Source organism: Castanea sativa, chromosome 10 (genome assembly GCF_040712315.1).
Source record: "Castanea sativa cultivar Marrone di Chiusa Pesio chromosome 10, ASM4071231v1".
Classification (NCBI taxonomy): Eukaryota; Viridiplantae; Streptophyta; class Magnoliopsida; order Fagales; family Fagaceae; genus Castanea; species Castanea sativa.
Genome location: NC_134022.1, coordinates 38,042,580 through 38,064,155, shown reverse-complemented (window position 1 = coordinate 38,064,155; position 21,576 = coordinate 38,042,580). Strand labels below are relative to the sequence as shown.

The window sequence follows — 21,576 nt, the reverse complement described above, 5'->3', positions numbered from 1 at the left end:
TTCAAATATGAGAGCTGGCCATAACTTTGAAATATTAATTGACAAAAGCTTATTTGATTAATAATAATACCTTTTAAGATTATTTACATTCCATGGTCGTGGTACAACTCGTTCATCTAGGTCAGCTAGCCTATATGACCCTATGCCTGCTATTGAAACAATGCGATAGGGGCCTTCCCAGTTAGGTCCTAGCTTACCCCATGCTGGGTTCTTAGAAGTGCCTACAACTTTCCTTAATACAAGATCACCAGGTGCAAGTGGCCTTAGCTTTACGTGGGCATCATACCCTCGTTTTAGCTTCTGCTGATAATAAGCCAATTGGACCATAGCTGCCTCACGCCGTTCCTCAAGTAAATCAAGATCTTTCTCTAGAAGTCTCTCGTTTTTCTCTGGACTAAAAGAACTTGTCTTTAGAGTAGGAAAACCGGATTCCAATGGTATCACCGCCTCGGCTCCATAAGTCATAGAGAATGGAGTTTCTCCAGTGGACCTACGCGGTGTGGTCCGATACGTCCACAGGACATGAGGGAGCTCTTCTACCCACCTGCCTTTCGCATCGTCTAACCTCTTCTTAAGCCCGTTGACTATGACCTTGTTAACGGCCTCGGCCTACCCATTTCCTCGAGGATAAGCTGGAGTAGAGTATCTATTTATAATACCCATCTCACCACAATATTGCCTGAAGGCCTTGCTGTCAAATTGAACGCCATTGTCCGAGACGAGTGTATGTGGTATACCGAATCTAGTAACAATATTTTTCCAGATAAATTTCTTGGAATCAACATCTCGGATATTGGCCAAAGGCTCAGCCTCGACTCACTTAGTAAAGTAGTCTGTTCCCACGAGCAACCATCTTTTGTTTCAAAGCTACTCTCGGAAAGGGCCCTACAATGTCCAAGCCCCATTGCGCGAAAGGCCAAGGGCCTGGAGAGAGGGTTAAGAACCCCTCCAGGGTTGGTGGATATTAGGGGCGAACTCGACACCGATCACATTTTCCGGCATAGTCCTCGAGCCTCCCTCTCGCATATTGGGCCACCAATAACCCCGAGTCGGGGCTCTATGGGCTAAGGACCTTCCTCCAAAGTGTGGCTTCCATAAATTCCCTCATGTAATTCCTCCGCAATGATTCTCGTTGATTCGGGGTGTACACACAACAAATACGGTCCCGAAAAGGATCGTTTGTATAGCTTCGGTCCTCGGACAACCAGAAACGTGGCGCCTTTCGACGTACCTTTTCTGCTTCAACTTTGTCTTCGGGAAGGATGTCATTTTTGAGAAAAGATATGATCGAATCCATCCAACTGGGACCAGGCCTTATTAGATGGATGCGAGGTACGTTAGCAGCTATAAGAGAAGGTTCTACTAGATCCTCAACGAGAATCACCCTTGGTAGACCTTGAGCCGAGGATGTGGCCAATGTAGCCAAAGAATCGTACGAGTGTTTCCACTCCTGCAGACATGAGCTAAGGCAAATGAGTCGAATTCATTTTGGCGACGTTTAACCTCGGGCCAAATATTCTTGCATTACGGGGTCTCTAGCCTCCATGGTCCCCATGACTTGGCCGACTACTAATTGAGAGTCCGAGAACACATGGATTTCCTTGCCACCCATCTTATGTACCATTTGCATGCCTACCAAGACTGCTTCATACTCGGCCTCATTATTAGTAGCCGAGAAAGCCAATCTCAAATATTTTTCAAAGACAATTCCTTCAGGGACATTAGAACAAGTCCAACGCCGGACCCTTTATGATTAGCAACTCCCCATCCACATAAACTTTCCAACCGAGGCGATACGGTGTGATCATACCAACCGATTTTTCACCCATGTGTGCTCCCTTTGAAGTTTCTTCTAACAATGGTTCAGCAAACTCGCCACCAAATCGCCGAGGACCTCGACCTTTCACCGAGGTGCGAGGCTTGTACTTAACATCAAAGGCCCCCAAAATGGTTCCCCATTTTGCCACTCTGCGAATAATCAACTACGCAACACGACCTTAAGCGGCAACTCGTCGAACAACCACAGTATGAGATTGGAAATAATGAGGAAGTTTGCGCGTGGCATGGACTACAGCCAGAAGTGCTTTTTCCAAGGGCAGATAGCGCACCTCGGCCTCATTCAAGGACTTACTAACATAGTAGATCGGCCTCTGCACTCCATTTTCATTCCTTATAAGGACTAGGCTAACCGCATGAATAGCCACGGCCAGATAGGCGAATAAAACCTCGTCCACCTCAGGGCGAGATAAAATGGGCGGGCGAGAAAGATATTGCTTAAGCTGTTGGAACGCCGACTCACAATCCTCGGTCCATTGAAACCCTTTCCACTTGTTCAACAACTGAAAGAAAGGACGGCACCGGTCAGCTGACCGAGAAATAAATCTGTTCAACGCAGCAATCATTCCGGTCAATTTCTGAATCTCCTTTGGGTTCCGAGGCGGCTGCAAATTCTGAATAGCCTTAACCTGCACGGGGTTCACCTCTATGCCCCTATGAGTGATCATAAATCCTAGAAATTTTCCAGATCCCACGCCAAAAGAACACTTGGAGGCGTTAAGGCGCAACTTATACTTCCTCAGCATCTGGAAGGTGTCGGCCAAATCTGTCATGTGCGAAGGTACCGTCTTACTCTTCACCACCATATCATCCACGTATACTTCTATGTTTTTCCCCAGTTGCTGCTCAAACATGCGGGTCATCATTCTTTGGTAAGTAGCCCCCGCATTTTTTAACCCAAATGGCATGACCTTATAATGATAGTTCCCGGTTGGTGTAATGAAAGTTCTCTCCCCGATCTTCTGGGCCGCCAAGGGAATTTGGTGGTAACCCCGGAAGGCATCCAAAAAACTCATCCGAGAATGTCCGACAAGAGCATCTACCGAGTTGATCAATCCGTGGCATTGGGAACGAATCTTTAGGACAGGCCTTGTTCGGACTCGCAAAGTCTACACATACTCTCCACTTGCCGTTCTTCTCTTAACGACAACGTATTTAGCCAACCATTCGGGGTAGAAAACTTCTTTGATAGCCCCCGCCCTTTCGAGTTTAAGAACCTCTTCCTTCACGGCCTCGAATGTTCTCGCGGAAGATCGCCGAGGTGGCCGCCTCCTTCGGAACAATGGCCGGATTGACGTTTAAATGATGGCAAATAAAGTTCGGATCTACACTCGGAGCCTCATGGGTCCCATGCAAAGACATCTAAGTTATCCTTCGAGAAATTTCAACAACTCCATCTTCTCTTGGTGTGGCAATCGTATGCCAACTTGGAAGAACCTCTCGGGATCATCGGTTATTACAAACTTCTCTAACTCCTCACAAAATCATCTTCTATCATCGCTCCGGTGCCTCCGAGCTGATAATTGCTATGACTCTGGATGGGCAAGGTTGATGACTCAATTTCTGACCGACGAAGCACCGCACTCGATATGCATTGCCTAGCAACTACCCTGCTGCCGAGGATTTCCTCAACATGCTCCCCCGAGGGGAATTTTACTTTAACATGTAAGGTAGAAGAAACAGCCTCCCAAAGCGTGCAGCCATGGCCGGCGAGGATGGCCGTATATGAAGCAGTACGCGTCAACCACAATGAAATCTACCTCAACCGTTTCGACCCGGTTTGAACGGGTAAACGGATCTCGCCCTTCGCACAACGGCCTTCCTTCAAAGCTTATAAGCGGGGAGTCATAAGGAGTTAAATCTTCCAACTCCAACCTCAACCCTTTAAATAGATCGGGGTACATGATATCCGCACCGCCGCCTTGATCTATCATCACCCTTCTCACATCATAATTCCCTATCCCGAGGGTAACCACAAGAGCATCGTCATGGCCGGATAGTCCCTACTTTATCCTCCTCGGAAAATCCCAAGACATAAAGTGCTCTTTAATCTCTTCGGCTCGCTACCCACATCCTCGGCTCGCGGATGGGGAAACCGCCATAACCCTAGTGGGACCTCGAGCCGGTCCTACCGAGGTGCGCGAAGATAACATTAATCGTCCCCAATCTGCTGGCCGAGATGAACTATTCCTCTGGTTGTTTGAACCAACTTGACCGACCCGCCCGGTGGGCCGACACAAGTGCCGCTTTAACTTTCCCTCACCGACGAGCTGTTCTAAATGGTTCCACGATTCGACATTTCTCGGTAGTGTGGCCCACATCCCTGATGGTACCGACGCAAAAGGTTTTGATTTCTTCTCGCGGGGTCACTCGCCATTTTGCCGGGCCATCCGAAGAAGGGCTCTTTACGAACTTTTTCTAATAACCGATGCACCGGTTCTCGGAATACGCATTTACGGCGGGTGTTGCCGAGCCGGATTGTCCGAAGTATTCCCTCCTCGGCTTGTTGTTGTGGTATCCGTCCGACCCGAAATCCCTTCTCTCCTCTGCGGATAACCTTCTCCTTTCCTTTTCCCCGCCGCTCGTCTTCCTCTACCCTTTTATATTCATCAATACGATCCATAAGACGGCGTACGCTGCGGACGGGCTTTTTCGTCAAGGACTTTCTTAGGTCGTGATCAGTAGGGAGGCCTACCTTAAAGGTATTAAGCGCCACCTCATCAAAGTCGCCGTCTATTTCATTAAACATCTCCCGATTATCCGTCGGAGTATGCTTTCAGTGTCTCCCCTTCCTTCATGACCATGGATAGCAACGAGTCCAATGGCCGAGGGACTCTGCTACACGTAATGAACCGCGAAGCAAATGCCCTAGTTAGTTCCCCAAACGAGCCTACAGACCCCGATTTGAGACCGTTGAACCATCTCATAGCCACAGGTCCCAAGCTAGAGGGGAATACTTTACACATCAGAGTCTCATTGTGAGAGTGCACTACCATCCTTTGGTTGAAGTGACTCACGTGCTCTACCGGATCAGTCCGGCCATTATAGATGGTAAACGTGGGCTGGGTGAACCTCTTGGGAAGCCTCCCCCTCTCAATCCTCCGTGAAAACGGAGATTTAGAGAGTTGGTGCAACGCCCTACTCATGGTATCGTTGCCTAAGCCCCTAGAACGAAGCTTCTTATGTCTGCGGGTCGGCTGGTCGTTCTCCTCACCAGAGGATGTTGCGCTGGTGGGGGAATATGACTTCGAACTGTAATCAACTCTCCTATCCTTCTCTGAGGAAGAACTAGACGAGGACGGGGAAACCTTACGTTTAGCACGGCGTAACTTCCTCTTTAAACGATTGATTTCTTTCTGCATGGATTTAGAACCCTCATCGTGGGTAGTGCTACCCCCTCCACGAGTATGGCTAGCCCCTGGATATTCTGTATGGACGCTTCCCTCACGATCCCTACGTTGTTCAAGAAGTTCGAAATGATCTTCCGGTTGTGATGCTTGTGACTCTGCATGATGAGAGCCTAAGCCTGCCATAATATCCCTACTACTTCTAGACTAGATTCCCACAGACGGCGCCAATTGTAAGTGCACAATTGCACCTGGACCCAAGAACAGTTATGGGCTCAGGCCCAATGAGCCTTAAACAATAAGAATTTGTAGAGTGTGGGCTTGAAACCCAGGTTAGAAGTAAGTGAGGATTAAATAACAAACTAAAGATTGCCAGTACTGAAACAAAGAAGAAGTAATGTAAATAGGTCTCCTCGGACGTAAGCTCTAGAGCTATCCTTATATTATCTCTCTCTTTGTCTTTTTCTTTTTAGGTTACAAAAAGTTTCATCCTCCTTTCGTTCGTTCAGATCTCCCCCTTAAATACTCTTCTTTTTAATACTTTATACACGTGTTGCCCCAACTCCTCCCTTAGCCTAGATATTTCTTTTCTAGTGCCTTTGAACAAGAACTAGAAGTTTCCCTTCCACTGTTCAAGTGTCACCTCCCCATTAATGCGGCCAGGGTGGTAGGTGCGGGTCTTTAATGTGGAGGTAGCGACCTTTTACTTTTGACACCTTCCCAACATCGGTGCTTCTAGGACATTCAAGGGTTCACCCCCTTTAACCATTGGTCTTGACCGTGCCATTCCCTAACCTGTACCATGAAGTCCCGGGTTCTCTGATGTAAGTCCGAGGGGAAAACATCCTCGGCGTATGGGCCGACCTAAAGTATCAACAAGCCCTAAACCCAAGAGTAGGTCGGCCTTCCTTAGCAAGGCCCAACGGCCCATATCCCTATCAAGATCTTTTTACTCCCCACAACAATGATGTTCAATTTTGCAATACAACAAATCTTGATAATGAACTTCAAAATAATTTAGAAGAAAATGAAAATAATGATGAAAATGTCACAAATGAACAAGTTCACCATATTAATTTATTATAATATAAAAATATTAAATAAATTTGAATTTAATTAATATATAAGTATAAAAAATGCCCAATTTTTAGTTCTCGCCTTAGGCCCTAAAATGTCTAGGACCGGCCTTAGCTGTGGAGTCAGCTCTATGTCTTTTTACTCCATTTATTCAATTTTTTTTTTTGTTAAGAATAACCCATATTAGTCCATCCTTAACAAGCATTACACGGTACTTGTTAATATTTGGCAAAAACTATATATGACAGCATAATTGTCACCTTGCTATCTTGTTCATAAAGTTTGGCTGTGATATGATGTAGCAAGTAAGCAAGGCTGTAAAAATTACTGTTCATGATGTAGCAAGGCTGTGATATGATGTAGCAAGTAATGTGTAAAAATTACTGTTCATCCCAAAAGTACTGTTCATTGGCCTAAAATCACTGTTCATGGCTAATGAACAGTGACACATGTGCGTGGAAAAAAAAAAAAAAAACTGGCCAGACGTGGACGCAGCCTCCTATCCAAACGCATTCTTTATCAACAAAAAATAGGTTTGGAAAGCTGTTCTAGATATGAGGATTTGCTCAGCACCATTCAAAGCTCCCTTTAGTTGAACTTAAAGATGGCAGCAAGATGGACCATCGCGAACTCTGGCTACTACTTGATTATGTGCAGCTTAGAATGAAGGAAGTTGAGTGTGGAGAATCCTGTGGTTAAAATGTTGTGGTTGACAATGAAAAAACATATTAACAACAAGAGATAAACATTGCTCAGTGGGGTTATTTTGGAGTTTTCTTATGTGTATTTTGCAAGGGGAACATAGAAAGCATAAATAATATTCTTTGAGTTTCCTTTTACCAAAGCAAAAAACGAAAGTTAACTGAGTGAGAAGAGAGGGAAAAACAAAAGCAAAAATATAACATGATATAGCCTAATGGTCTAGGTAAGCAACAAGCACCTTTGGCATCTACATCTTTGCGATTAACTTGTGTTTACAATTAACTTAATGAATGGTTTATCTACTAGCTAGAGAATCTTAGATTAGCCCTAAACTATATCTAAATAACTCATAGGGTTAATTTGTTTATTCTACAAATACATAAGCTTACAACATATTTGAGCCACATGGGTTATAACAACCAAAACAACCAATGTGTACTCTTGACATGATGATCACTTTATAAATACAAGAATTTATAAGGAGAAAAATAGAGAGAATAACCTAAATGAATTTGAATTTTTGTGTGTTTTCGACTAAAATTCAAGTCTCTAGAATTTTACACACACATATATGTTTAGATTAACTAAGTTAGAGTAAGATTTCTATCTTAAATATATAATAAAAAAATCAAAACAAAAAATCATGGTTGATTGATTGAAATTATTTAATATAAAATTTCTTAAAGCTTTTGATAACATAAATTTAGGGCTTTTATTGGGGCTTTTAAAGTGCTTATTGCCAACAATATTTTGAAAAAATTAAATTAAATAAAAAATAAAAAATAAAAGAGAGAGAAAAATAATCTAAGGACACATAAGCTGGTAGGATGACAAAGCATGGATAGGATCATCTGTTATTAAAAATATAAAAAATAAAAATGAAAACTATAATACGACAGCGTTTCATTGTTCCGGTTAGCAGTAAACACTGCCATGACTTTTCCCATTTTCTTCCACAGGCTACAGCACCACGCGACCATACTCACCACCCAATCTCTCTGCCCAAAACATCACAGTGACTCTCTCTCTCTCTCTCTCTCTCTAAAAAGCCACAAGAAACCCCATGTTAGGCTCGTTTGGGAACTCTTCCCAGTCTTCAAAAAAGGTGAGTATTTCTCTTCATCTCTTCCTTTTTTCCTTTCTGGGTTTAATTTTAAAAAAAAAATTAAATTAAACTTCCTTTCTTTCTCTCTGTTTGGCTTCCAAGATAATAGAGGGAAAGGAAAAGACAATCCGGAATATCCTCCCTTACGTTGTTATTTTTTTTGTTTTTGTTTACAATTAGAAGGAGCAAAAGCAAGAAGGACAATGGTTAGCATTAAGTTTCAACCCAGAGAACTTTATTCCAGGCCTTGTCATTGGTTTCATTCTTGGGCTTTTGTTGGATCTATCTAAGCCCCCCATAAACAAAAACAAAACCAATAAGAAAAATTTTGCGCCGGGCAAACCGCAATTTGCTGTCTCAAATAACGGTGACCAAGAGCTCAAAATGGTTTGTTTTGCCTTATTTACTTGACCTCCATACGAAAGTTTAATGCTTGCAACTTTGTTATTGTAGAATTTTACTTCATGGGTTTTGTTCTTAAAGTTGTTTTGCCATATGGGTTACATTTGGAGGTTAACTTAAAGTGTCCTATCTTGTTTGGTTATCGTTATTGTGAATTTATATCATGAGCAGCACTTTTCAATGGAACTATTAGTGATGCTCACAAATGGTAGCAGAAAATTTTGTATTGCTACATTTATTGAATTCCTATAACTGTTCTGTTGATTTATTATAGTGGGGAAAAAACTGACCTTTTGTTAATTCTTTTTTATGCTTCTAGGGTGCCTGTCTAATTCAAATGCTACATATAACACAATAAAGCCATTAAATTTTTATGGACTGTCAAATACATCCTCAAATTTAATGATAAATGTTGTGATTCTCTTACTCTCTTGTGTTGATGTGTATAGTAAGTTTAGAGCTGTTAAGACATGGAAAGAACAAAGTGGGACTTATTGGGTTTGGGACTTGCTTTACTAAGAAAATGGTCATTATATGCACACAGCTAATACGGTTGTACCTCTCCAACAGTTGTTTGGATGTCTGAAAGTATGGAGTTAGTTATGTATTGGGCTTCAGATCAATTGATGAGGCAGATTTGATGTTTCTTTTTTTGTGTGAAAATTTCTATGTTTTCTCAAACGGTAAAGTGTTTATATCCAGTTCTGGTAGTTGGGTAGATTTGACATGTTTGTTTCTTGAAAAATTCTCTGTTTTCAAATGGTGAAGTGCTTATCTCAGGTCCTCGTTGTTAGACAAGACCTGAAGATGAAATCAGGAAAGATTGCATCTCAATGTGCTCGTAAGATACTAAAACTCCTATTAATATTGTGGTGTTCCATTTCATTGCAATTTTTAATTTCTTCTGGTCCAGCACTTCCCGTCTCTCTTCACTCAGCAGTGAATTCTTGATTTCTTTTGTTATTGTTAACCAGATGACTAAATATTCTTTTTATGATCTTGCAGATGCTGCCACTGGCATGTATGCGGAATTGATGCAAAGGTATCATTGTTCTGATTATGAGTCTCCTCCTTGTGCAGAGAAACCTGCAACTTTGTTCCTTATTATATTGCATGTGCACTAAATTTTCAAGCTTCAGACTGTCAGCTTAATCTACCATGCACCGTTTTTTACATCTTTAAAGTTTATTCTAATAGCAACCACTATTATATTTTGTCCTTGGTCACATGTAAGGATAAATTAGTTCCTTTTCCTTTTAACTCAAGAAAAGTTACAGTATCTAAAAGTGCTGCAACCTAAAAAGATGGAGATTTTTCGAGTTTCTAGTCTTGAATACAGAGATGACAATAAGTGTGTATTTTCTTACTTTTTGTGGAGATGTTTAATAATGAAGTGAATCTAGACAACCCCACTTTTATAATCTATTGATTAATATTTTTCATATTACGATTGAAAATAATACCATCAAGTTTCAGTGCAGCCATCGATCCCTTTTAAGACAGTGGGAGCAATGTGGGCAACCCAAAATAGTTGTTACATGCAGGAATCAACAAGAAATGTAAGCATGTGATTTCATTGCAAATGATAGATAATTCACTAGATATAGCAACATCTCTCTTGTTTGAAACATTCTTATATACTTATTTATTAGAGACAAATCTCTTTGATTGCTGATTTGTGGGTATTGCTTTTTATCAGGAATAAGCTGATGGAAGCAGCTGAGAACATTGGCCTTCCAACTTTTGTTGTTGCTGATGCTGGACGAACACAGGTATTGTCCTGAAAATATGCAATGAGCTCTTTTTATGACTTTCAGAGAATGATACTGATGATTGGTCCCCTGTTATGCAATTACATCCCCACTGCTCATTTGGGTGGTGTTTGTTCTTTCATTTGCTCACTGGTGTAAGGCTTGGTGGATTAGCATGCAGTAGAATCTTTTGAACCTTCATTTTTTTTTTCCAATTTAGAATACTCAGGTATTAAGCGCTTAATAGTTTGGATTTGAGTTGCAAGCTTCACCTCATAGGTTGCAGGTTTTATTATTCTGTGTAAGGGATCAGAACTTTACCTCAATTAGACTGCAGTATTTGTTATAGCTTTATTTTATTAGTATTACTTTTGCAAGATTCCTGTAAATGCTATTCTCTGCCAAATTTATGCTTATTATGGAACTATGGGTTATGGAACCTTTTGATTATAGATATCTTAAAGGATTTGTGTTAAGTATGCATTTTGGGTCTCAGCTTCAGTTGATTTACATTTTTTGCTCAGGTGTTGTCTGGGTCAAAGACAGTTCTTGCCGTTGGACCTGGTATGCTTTTCTCTCTGCCACTAAAATAGTTATTTGTTGCTTGCTTTTCATACAACTTTGAGCACCCCAGTAAGTATTTTGAAAGTTTTTATTTAGTTGATGAAACAATCAGCTATTAATATTATTGCCTCTCTTGTAGCTACTGATGTTTATTGGATAAAGTCGCCAACCAAAAATGCCTTCTTCTCTACTGTAAATCTATTAATTGCTGCTTTTAATTTGAGCAGGTCCAAAAGAATCAGTGGATTCAGTGACAGGAAAACTGTCCTTACTCTGACATTGTTGAAGAAAAAAAACCTTTTTCATTGAGTCTCTAAGCCTCGGCCAGTTTTCTGTGCAATATTTTTTCTGCATTTCTGATGGGAGAGAATTTTGTTCCTCGTGATCCAGAGAACATGGCAAAGGTGCTGTAGACCATGCTTCGAGAAGTGGCTGGTTGAGATTTTATTTTTCTTAGTCCATTTTCCTTAGGAGAAATGATGTTTTATATTTTGATACAAAATGCCATTAGGTGTCTTGTATACATAATCCCTTAGGTAGCTGGAGAAAGTTGAGTAAAAAGAAAGGTAGTTAGGTATTTCGAGTTTTCCTTTGTATTGATTCGAATGCATGTCAGATCAAATGTGGAAGTTCTAATTTTTAACTTAATATTCATTCTTTTGGCAATTAAAAAGGACATGAATTGTATCAATGTTTCTGTGCGTTACTGGTCTTGATGAAAGTTGTACTACCGTTCACTTCCATTTGAAAGTTTCTATTTTGTTCCAAGTATGATCAGCCTTTCTATCTTTGCTGAAAGTTGCGATGGAGTGACAACAAGGTGATGATTAGAGTCAAAACAACCATAATCTCTCTCTCTCTCTCTAAAGTCTAAAAAAGTCTAAAAATGCTTTACCGGTGTACTCGTGTGCATCCGCAAAGAGTTGTAATATGGCAATATCAACTAAGGTACTCCATGTACACTAGAATGAATGTTGCATCAACGGATCAACCTATATACTTAGTTGTTTCTTTCTTCAGAGCCCAGAAACATCAGAACATTAAGATTTTCTCTCACAGCACCTCTGTTTTTGACAGGCCCACTTTCATGATCTATGCCTCTGTAATAAAAATTCTAGGTAGTCTGTTTAGTAGCCTCATTATTTTCCATCAGACATTGCTAGAAACAGACTTCTGAATATCCATTTCTTCTGGAAAAAAGAGATTCTAAGAACAAGTTACTATATAAGGCAAAAAAAACAAGTTATTCAAGTAGCTTGTGACCAAGCTCTAACTTGTTCAATAAGAAAATGAACCAATCTTAAATGTATGATCTAGTTAGTTTGGTTATGAGTTCGAGCTTGCTACTCACATCAACTTTGAAGGTAACGACGACTATCGATGTATCCTTATATAAAGTTAGCATGTCAACAAAGAGTGATGCTAAAGATGATATAAATTTTGTAGTTAGCTATTGCTCTCATTGTGAAGAGCTCATAGCAACAGAACATGAATGCCAACTCATGTACATTGACATAGAAGCAGATAACTCCGACCCTTTTGACTATGACAGCTATGCAAACAATATTCATTAGCACGCTCAAGACTAATAGACAAGTAAAAAAGAACAGGTAGGTAAAAGAATCTCTAAAAGATAGACAACTAAAGACTCTACATTTCATTATTGCAAGAAGACAGAGTAAGGACAGAAAAATAACAAGAATGAAGAATCTACAGCAAAATAAAAAAGTACAGGAAGGAACCATGCGGCAAAACCTATATAACAAAATAAAATGCCACTACTCATGAAGAGTTTAAATTATTCATTGAATAATATCCTCCACCGACAAATTAATCAAGTTAACTTTTCACAACCAGAGTTACTTTTCAAGATATACCATGGTTCACTTCCTCTATAAATAGACAAATTCTTGAAGAAAGAAGATAGGGTGAAAATTAGGCTGAAATTTGAGATAGAATTCTAAGGTCCTAAGTTCACTACTCAGAAGGTCAAGGTCTAGTGCTAAGGTCTAATAACAGAAATCTTTCCTCTTTCCCTTTTCTCTACAGACTTTGTAATATTTTCTCTACAAACTTGTAATTTTTCCTCCCTATATAGACTTGTAACCTTTCCTCTCCCACTACAGAATCTTGTATCTCCCTTTATAGACTTGTAATCTTTCCTCCCTTTACAGACTTTGTAATATAGTTTGTGAATCTTGTATCTATAAAGAAAGATGGTGTTCATCCAATAGTTTCAATAAAGCTTTCAAGACAGATTTCAAGTAAAAATTAGTTGTTGAATTTATTGTTTTAAATTAATTTTAATATCCATTTATTGTTATGTCTCCTGCTTAAACTATGCTTCCATTAATGTATTAATATTATATATATATATATATATATATGTATGTATATATGTATATGACAACATAGTAAATAGTGATAATCTAAAACAAAATAGCAAATAGAAACAATATGACAATAAAAACAATACTACTACGGTAATAGTAAAATGGAATAATAGTACAAGGGTATTATATATGAAAACAACAACATAGTAAATAGTGATAATCTAAAACAAAATAGCAAATAGAAACATTATGACAATAAAAACAATACTACTACGGTAATAATAAAATGGAATAATAGTACAAGGGTATTATATATGAAAACAATGGATATATATACACACACATATATATTCCTGACCTTTTTTTTTTATAGGTATTCCTGACTTAGTCCTTATATCCTTATATTATTATGGTACTATAGTCTTATATCATTGTTTTGTATTCTTCCGTATCTATAATTCCATAGCTTTGCTTTTATAGGCTTTCATATGCCTTTTTTTTTTTTTTTTTTTTTTTCCTTCTTTTTTTTATACAAGATGGAATATCTACTCTAGCCTAATTTAAATGTATAAGTGTGTGAAGCTCCCTCTTAGAGACTTGAACCCCGACTCTTACCTCTACACCTCACAAGCATTTATATTTGTGGAGTAACTACCGCACCAAAGGTGCGCGGTAGTATATGCCTGTACAACATATGGTCAAAAGTCACCTTCATTGAGCCCCAGTTAGGGAAGGCCCATGAACAATATCACTCTTGGACTTATCCCCTCATGTTCGGCCCATGAGTGGCCCAAGAACCTTAGCCCGTTGATCAATATCTCGATATTTAAATACACTTCAGTTATCCCATGGTCGGCTAGGGCACCAACGATGTTCGATAAATCCTCAGCGGGCTATAAGTGCCCTGGGAGATTGTGTTGCCGACCAAGTTTTGGTTACTAGCACCAGTTTCAACGTGATAACGCTCATTCCTAACGAAATTTATTATTGGTCTAGAATAATTAACTTGGGCTCCACTCACACGAGTGGAGTCAGACAGTAATCATAGTTCCACCGCTAGCATCAAGCTATAAATAGCATAAGGAACAATGAGATAGGGGTCATAAAATTATATGTAAGATTGAGAGTGTAATCGAGCACACCCCAGAGAGTGTTCTTGTGTGTATTCTGTTCCTGAGCCCGCCTAAGGACTACCCTTAATAAGATACCCAATACCCACTATACAAATAAATTATGAGCCCAAACCTTAGACCCAGTAGACTTAGGGGCTTTGCATACGCACAATGCCTATTTGTTATATTATCATATATATGCTTTCATCTTAGGTGGTAATGGTAATGGAGCTTACAAATTGAAGTATTGCCAATAAAAAAAATCAATAAATAAACAATTTAAACATTCAATTATTAGGTGATTGAAGTCAATCAATCATATTCATTGTCACATCAATTTAGAATTACTTTAGCATTCTCCATTAACAAATAGATAAAATAACAAACAAATTATAAACAATAATCGACATTGATAATGGGTTATAAACAAGAGGAAACAAAGGTTGGGTGAGGAGGGAAAAAGAGCACATTTTATAAACTAGAATACATGTTCAAGTTTGGCTAATTTTTTTTATCGAATAAACCTAAACTTATTTACAAATTGCTTTCTTAGCTTACCACTTTCTTTTATATAGTAAATACCATGACTAATTTTTATTTTTTACTTCATAAATCCTTGTTAATTATTAACAACTAAATTATAATTGAAATTATATTTTTGATTTAATTATATAAATTGATTTTCTTTCGAACATATAAAAATTAGATTTACCATTACTGTTAAAATGTATTTAATTTTTAATACGAAATAGATTTATATTACAAATAAATTAAAAATAATAATTTGTTATCTTATAAACTTGTTTTCAAATTTACATAATACAATATCAAGTCCATGTAATCAAGTTTTAATAAATACATAATACTATACATACTTAATCAAATCTTAATTACAAACACATTATTTTTATTTGAGCTTGACTTGTTTAATAACATCTAATTTGTAGTTGAGCTTAATTTCATTTATTACTTTTTTTAAAAAGAAAAATTTTCATTTTATGGCCTAACATTTTAGAAATTCCCTTTAAAATAAAAAAACCTCCTCAAAAAAAAAAAAAGTCTTGTCATCCCATGATCCTATTTTGGTAATTTTTGTCTCAGAATGTTCAAACCCCGCTAAACCCTCTCACTCTCAGTTGCCAAAACCAAAAACCCTAAACTAAAACCTAACATTTCTCTTCTCTTCTCTTCTGTCTTCTCCAATGGCCTATCGATGTAGATCTCTTTCACAACCAACATTCTCTGTCTTCAAATCGGCATTCACCAAACCCACTGTTAAGCCCAAATCGGCACCTTCTTTTCGCACAGTCACGGCCCGCTCTCCTCTCACAACTCCAAGGCAAGACCCCTTAAACCCTTTTTCCCCCATTTTTTCAATTCTTCGAATTTTGACCGTTGGTGCTTGAAAATTTGTAATTCAGCTCGATTTCTCAAATGGGTTTTCATTAAAATCAGTTAAATTTCTAACAAAGTTGCAAAATTTTGAAATTTCAGGTCGGTTCCTCAATTGGGTGCTCTTCAGTCTCTGCTTCCTCTCCACTCAGCGGTCTCTTCGGCCCGGCTTACGTCGTGCCTTGGACTCGATCCTACGAGCTCCAGGTCGTTGTCTCAGGGTATGCTTTGCAGTGCAAACCCAGGAGTTTGATTTTCTCCACTGTTTTAAATGTAGTATCTGTAAGCAACTTTTTACTCTATAATTAGTTGGTATTGGATTTTTAAGTCTTCCCCCTGTGTTTGTAATTTGATTGATTGCTTATAAAAGAATAAGCATTTGTTACTTTATAGGGTCTTTTTTAGGCATACAATATGGTTTAGTGTGTAGTTGAAAGGATCATATCCTTTTGCCTCTATAGCAGTTGGTTTTCTGCTTGGATGAACTAACATTTGTTATTTGGGGCACAATTAAAATATTCTTCATCAATGGTCTACTGCAAAGATACAGATTAATTTTCTTACTTAATTTAATGCTTAAGGGTTGTTCTGAACTGTTTAACGTCCCTGTAACCTTTCATGTTATTTGATATTAACTTACATTTGGTTATTAGACATGTGCTGGGCCAATGATTGTTGGGACCAAATGGAATCTCCTCCTCCCCACAAATGTGGAGTGGAGGATGAGGTCCCAGTTTCAATTCCACACCTGCATGACACACACACTGACAACTCCCATCATATAGAACAGGTTCAATGTCCAATTATGAAACCACTAGAAAAAGAGGATGAATTGAAATATTGCTGTGACACAACAATCAGGTGCAAAGAACCAACTAGATTGACCTAGTGATAGATCAAGATTATAGAAAAAAGAAAAAGGTGAGTGTGTGTGGCATAGAAAAGCAATGCCCAATACATATTTGAAATGAGTTCAATATCCAATCATGAAACCCTTGGTAAAAAGTGGATGAATCAAAATTTATCTGCGGCATGAGAACTAGGCTCAAAGAATCTACCATACAGACATAGTGGATAAATCAAGAATATAGATACAAAAATAGCAAATTTTTGTGTGTCTGTGCGCGTGCTAGATGAAAAGAACCAGCCTTTGGGATGCAATGGTCTGTGTGGGATTGACATATTAACTAAGTAGTCTCTTGAATAATAAAATTTGGAAGTCAAATAATAATTGCAGGTTAACTATTAGTTAGTAGGCTAATGTTTGTCATCATAATTCATGAGAGAACCGAGGGTGTGTATTAGACATTTTCCAAATGTACCCTTTTGCAGCAAGGCATTGCTAGTTACTACCTTGGACATTGCTGGATCACACAAGCTTATGCCAGCTACTTTATAAAAGCATTGCTTGGGGTAGGCCATATATTTGGACCTACCTGCTGTCTGGAGTAGAATTGCCCAACCGCATAAACCCTCTCTTTCATTCATCAATAGGGCCCTGATTGGTCACTTCTCGTTGGGGATTTTCTAGGTGGACATTATCGAATAGCACCTTTTGATGAGAGATATGAGCAAGAGGCAGTTCTTCAATCATATCTGCACCGAAGTCATAATTCTACTAACTTATCAACAAACAAGAAAAATCCTAGTTCTACTAGGAGAAGTTAAGCTTAAGAGTGAGCTCTATGAGTGTCTTATTGTACTCAAACAAGTTACAGTTAATTAATAAAACTATTGAGTGTTTTGAGTATTGAGGCACATTGGTCATAGGGTTCTTCTTCTTCTTCTTCTCTCTCTCTCTCTCTCTCTCTCTCTCTCTCTCTCTCAGATACTGACATGTGTTCACATTTCTGTTCACTATTCACACACACACACACACACGTGTGTGTGTGTGTGTGTGTGTTCTATTAATTACTTTCTTTTCCTTCTCTTTTGAACCTTAACTTTTCTTCTAAAAGGTTTTAAACCCAAGATCCACAAATTCTCTTAACCTAAACCCACCACAACCACACACACAAATTCCTCAATTTGAGGAGACATTATGGTGATTCCAATTATATTTTTGCTTAAGATTTATATTAATAGATAATAAGGTAATTTTGACTTAAATCTCTTATCAAACAAAAAACCAAAGGGGGTACTTTTGACTTATATGGTATCATCCTTTTAGTTAAAGGGTGGAATGGTGAAGTTTCTGTCATGCTTGGAACAAGGAGTTATTATATGAAGCTTTGAAAATATTACCAATGAAGAGACTTCTGAAATATTAACATTTTCATGAAAAGAAGTTGGGAGAGTTGTGTGGGAATTACTAATGATAATTTGGTTAGTTACATAGGGCTCTCTCCCTCTCTTTCATGCGCGCACACACACACACAGAACCAGTATGTATCCTGCTGAAGATCATTCGTAACAAATAAAACACAATGAAAATTTAATTTAATCTCTGTTTTTCTGTTTCTTTTTTCACAAATACAAAATGTTTATTGTATGAAAGTATGATGTGGAGCTCTGCTTGCACAGGCGTACTGGTGTATGACCCAATGTTATCATGCTTGTGATGGTCCCCATCATATTTTAGTGTCATATACATTATGGCTCTTGGCTTTCAATGTTGTTTTCTTGTGATAAGATTATGGTTATTCTCAACATTATCTCTTAGTGTAAGTTGTTGGCATGACCCTAGACTTTAAGTTATGTGATTAGATGTACTTGATAGCTCATGATAGGGGTGTAGGCAGAACTGAGAAAACTGAACTGACCACCCAGCACCTGACACTGATTTGAAAAAGGCTTCTTTGATAAGTATGCACTAAGTCTAAAATTAATAGATTGCAAAAGCTTCTTTAGCTTTATGCTAGTCGTACCAGTGCTCATTATTCAATGGTATTAAATTCTTATAACTTGGGAATTTGACCTGTTTAATTGCACATTCTCATACCATTTTGATGAATTACATAGAGATATAAGGGTTGGTGCAAACCTTTTGCTTTTTTTTTTTTTTTTTTGATTGATAGGTTACACACACACCCGATGGGTCTTGAACGCAAGACCTTACCGTCATCTTAGTACTTTAAAAAGAGGAGGTGCCTGCTGAGCTAGAGCTCATTGGCCCCTATACCTTTTGCTTCCAATTTGAAGCTTTTCAAAGATAACTAATTTAGTGGTTAAAGGGGCTAACAAACTCCAACTTAAATAACACTTCATTCTCTAATAAAAAGGAATGGAGGATGAGGTTGTGGGTTTAACACCTATTGGTTATTTCTGTAACTTACCAATATATATATATATATATATATATATATATATATATATAAACCAAGTCCACTGGTTAAAGTGTCATGATTACTTGTATTTCACGAGCTTAAAATACATGGACTAGGTTGCACAATCAATCTTGTAAAAAAAATATTTGACACTGGTCATCTGACCACTTTTTTTTTTTTTTTTTTGAATCCCTGACCACTTTTAAACTATATGAAATTTGTTTTCATAGTAAGATTGTCTTACTTTCATCGTTGGTTCAAGAACCAATGAGTATGCGCATCTTGCCAAAGTTGGGGTTTTGCCTAGGACTTAAGCAAGTTGAAACAATGTCCAAATTTGACCATTTCCCATGCAAAACTTCCACTATTTTAATTTTGATTTGGAGAAATTTTCTAGTGTTACCAATTAACTCAGTCCAAGATTCAGAACGATACTATCAAATTTGAATGTTATAATTTGTGCCAATGCGTGTACTTATCTGTGGTGGGTGGTTTTCAAGCTTTCAGTTGGTACCCTCTTGCAGTTGCAATTAGTTTATCTTTCTGGTTATTTCTGCTAATTTAATTAGCTATAATTATGTCTACTAAATTTTCTTTTCCTCAGTAATTTCTTTATAGTTTTGGACTAAAGGATTAGTTTTTTTTTTTATGAAGTTGCATGAGCATCACTTTTATAGTGTTTCTTCTATCTTTATGGTAACGGTAGATGGCAACTAACTCTTGCACTATAGTAATTAATCCTGATTTTTTAAAATTCATTTGACTTCTAAGGATTATTTGCCTTAGTTAATTAGCTTCTTTGGATGGATAGAAAAAATTAATCTCAAATAGTTTTCTTAAGGACTTATCATATAAGCCCATTTCTTTTGTGAAGCATTTACTAGTATTGCATTGGCTAATACATTGCTTTTTTCAATTTTGTTCAGAACTAGGTCTCAGCGTGCCGCGATGAGACTAAAGTTAGAAGATAGTGATTGATGGATCAGAGTCATGCTGCTCTTCTTGGGTTGTCCTTTTCACTATCACTAAGAGTTGCTTTTGACAATTCTGTATGATTGGGATATGGGTGCAAGAATTCAATTCACTGGCTTATCTTGTTGCTAGAATTCTTGAAAATCTGTCTCAGCATTGATTTTCTCTATAGCATCAATGTAGTACAAAGCCATTTAGTGAATAAAGTTTCTTTGCAATGTGGTTTATCATTTTGTCTTTGCTCATGGAAATTATTGGTTTTCTTTCATTCATATTTTTACTTTCAAGACCCTTATATCAATGGAAACTTATTTGGCCATTGTGATTTCAAAACTGCAGGCATCTACCATTTTGTACTTCTTTTTTATTTCAAAACCCTTTTGTACTTCTTTTTGGTAAGTGCTTATTTTGTACTTCTATAAGAGTCTTTTATTTTTTATTTTTTTGAGTGTGACTTCTATAAGAGTTAAAGGTAACAAAGTTGTGGTTTATCTACCATAAACTGATTTATGTGTGATATAGATCTTCTATATAAGATACTTATCTTCTTAGGCGACGTGAAGTGCACGTGAGGAAGTGGGAAGGTTTATGACATAATGTCGCAATGTCTCCCATTTCTTTGAAAAAGGACTTGGCCATAGTGCCCATGTCTCCATGATAACAATACACTTGCATGTGGAAGCTCTGTGCGTCTTTCTCTTTCTCCACTCACTCACTGAATTTTCTTTTGCATCTCTACAACTACTAATGCCCAGTTGCGAGAATTGAGCGTGTTTATGCATTATATACGCGTTGCGAGAATTGAGCGTGTTTATGCATTATATACATGTATTAACCAAGAGCCTTGTAATTTAGTGATATTGTTAGCCAAAGTATGAGTAGGAATTCAAATTCATACTTGCAGTACCTGCTCCCAACCATTCATGCATGAATGCAATACCAAACCATCCATTTGGGTATATGAGAGAATACAATAAAGGTGTAAATGCACTTTTAATACTTTTGAAAAAAAAACTCAGCTAGTTCGGCACCAATCCTCTTCGATCTGAGAACAAAACTTATTACCAAACTCTAGTTTGTCAACGAATCCCACCACCAAACTCCGATCTATGCTATCACCAAAACCCACCACCAAACTCCAATCTCGCCACTGAAACCCACCACCAAACTTCAATCCAACCACCAAAACTCCACCACAGACGCCGATCACCACAAACCCACACCCTCCACCACGCCGATCCACAAACTCAGACCTCCACCACACTGATCCCCACAAACCCATGCCCTCCACCTCACCACGGCAAGTCGGCAACACCATATGCATAGAAACCCACAAAAAAAGGCCAAAGAGAGAGACCCATTGATTTGAGAGAGGAGCTTAAGGCATATGGGTTTGGGTTTGGATTTGGGTTTGGGTTTGGGTTTGAGCAAAATCAAAAGATAAAGAGAGTTTGAGGCTAAGCACCAAGATAGAGGGAGAAAGAAGAGAAGGAAAGAATGAAGGCGGAGAAACTAAGAGACCGATCTAGGGAAGAAACAGAAAGAAGAAAACAAAAAAGAAAATGAAACAGAGAAACTGAGAGACGATCTGGGGAAGAAAAACAAAAAGAAAGAAGATAATAAAAAAGAAAAAGAAACGGAGAAACTGAGAGACCGATTTGGGGAAGAAAAAGAAAAAGAAACAAGAAAACAAAAAAGAAAAAGAAACAAGTACAAA

General features: G+C 38.1%; 2 protein-coding genes across 4 annotated transcripts; both read left to right on the top strand.

The window, feature by feature from the left end:
* The first annotated feature begins 7,880 nt into the window (after positions 1-7,880).
* Positions 7,881-11,475, top strand: LOC142611758 (uncharacterized). 2 transcript variants are annotated; one of them, XM_075783884.1, is made up of 8 exons: positions 7,881-8,067; positions 8,248-8,454; positions 9,250-9,310; positions 9,475-9,511; positions 9,951-10,028; positions 10,169-10,241; positions 10,745-10,784; positions 11,012-11,475. In XM_075783884.1, the coding sequence occupies exons 1-8, from the start codon at positions 8,026-8,028 to the stop codon at positions 11,059-11,061; spliced, it is 588 nt and encodes a 195-aa protein (XP_075639999.1). In that variant the 5' UTR covers positions 7,881-8,025; the 3' UTR covers positions 11,062-11,475. The 2 variants fall into 2 exon arrangements, with proteins under 2 accessions (XP_075639999.1, XP_075640000.1); XM_075783885.1 differs by having other exon boundaries at positions 7,889-8,067; positions 8,251-8,454.
* A 3,828-nt stretch (positions 11,476-15,303) lies between these two features.
* LOC142612650 (protein NONRESPONDING TO OXYLIPINS 2, mitochondrial) lies at positions 15,304-20,089 on the top strand. 2 transcript variants are annotated; one of them, XM_075784772.1, is made up of 3 exons: positions 15,304-15,568; positions 15,724-15,842; positions 19,814-20,089. In XM_075784772.1, the coding sequence occupies exons 1-3, from the start codon at positions 15,432-15,434 to the stop codon at positions 19,837-19,839; spliced, it is 282 nt and encodes a 93-aa protein (XP_075640887.1). In that variant the 5' UTR covers positions 15,304-15,431; the 3' UTR covers positions 19,840-20,089. The 2 variants fall into 2 exon arrangements, with proteins under 2 accessions (XP_075640887.1, XP_075640886.1); XM_075784771.1 differs by having other exon boundaries at positions 15,335-15,568; positions 15,724-15,903.
* Positions 20,090-21,576: the final 1,487 nt, after the last annotated feature.

Bases quoted from the DNA above. Each gene is read 5' to 3' on its own strand.
- LOC142611758 (XM_075783884.1), top strand. From the start codon at position 8,026: ATGTTAGGCTCGTTTGGGAACTCTTCCCAGTCTTCAAAAAAG. The intron at 8,455-9,249 runs GTTTGTTTTGCC...TGCTTATCTCAG, and splicing joins GTGACCAAGAGCTCAAAATG to GTCCTCGTTGTTAGACAAGA. The intron at 10,785-11,011 runs GTATGCTTTTCT...TAATTTGAGCAG, and splicing joins AGTTCTTGCCGTTGGACCTG to GTCCAAAAGAATCAGTGGAT.
- LOC142612650 (XM_075784771.1), top strand. From the start codon at position 15,432: ATGGCCTATCGATGTAGATCTCTTTCACAACCAACATTCTCTGTCTTC. The intron at 15,569-15,723 runs GCAAGACCCCTT...TTGAAATTTCAG, and splicing joins TCTCCTCTCACAACTCCAAG to GTCGGTTCCTCAATTGGGTG.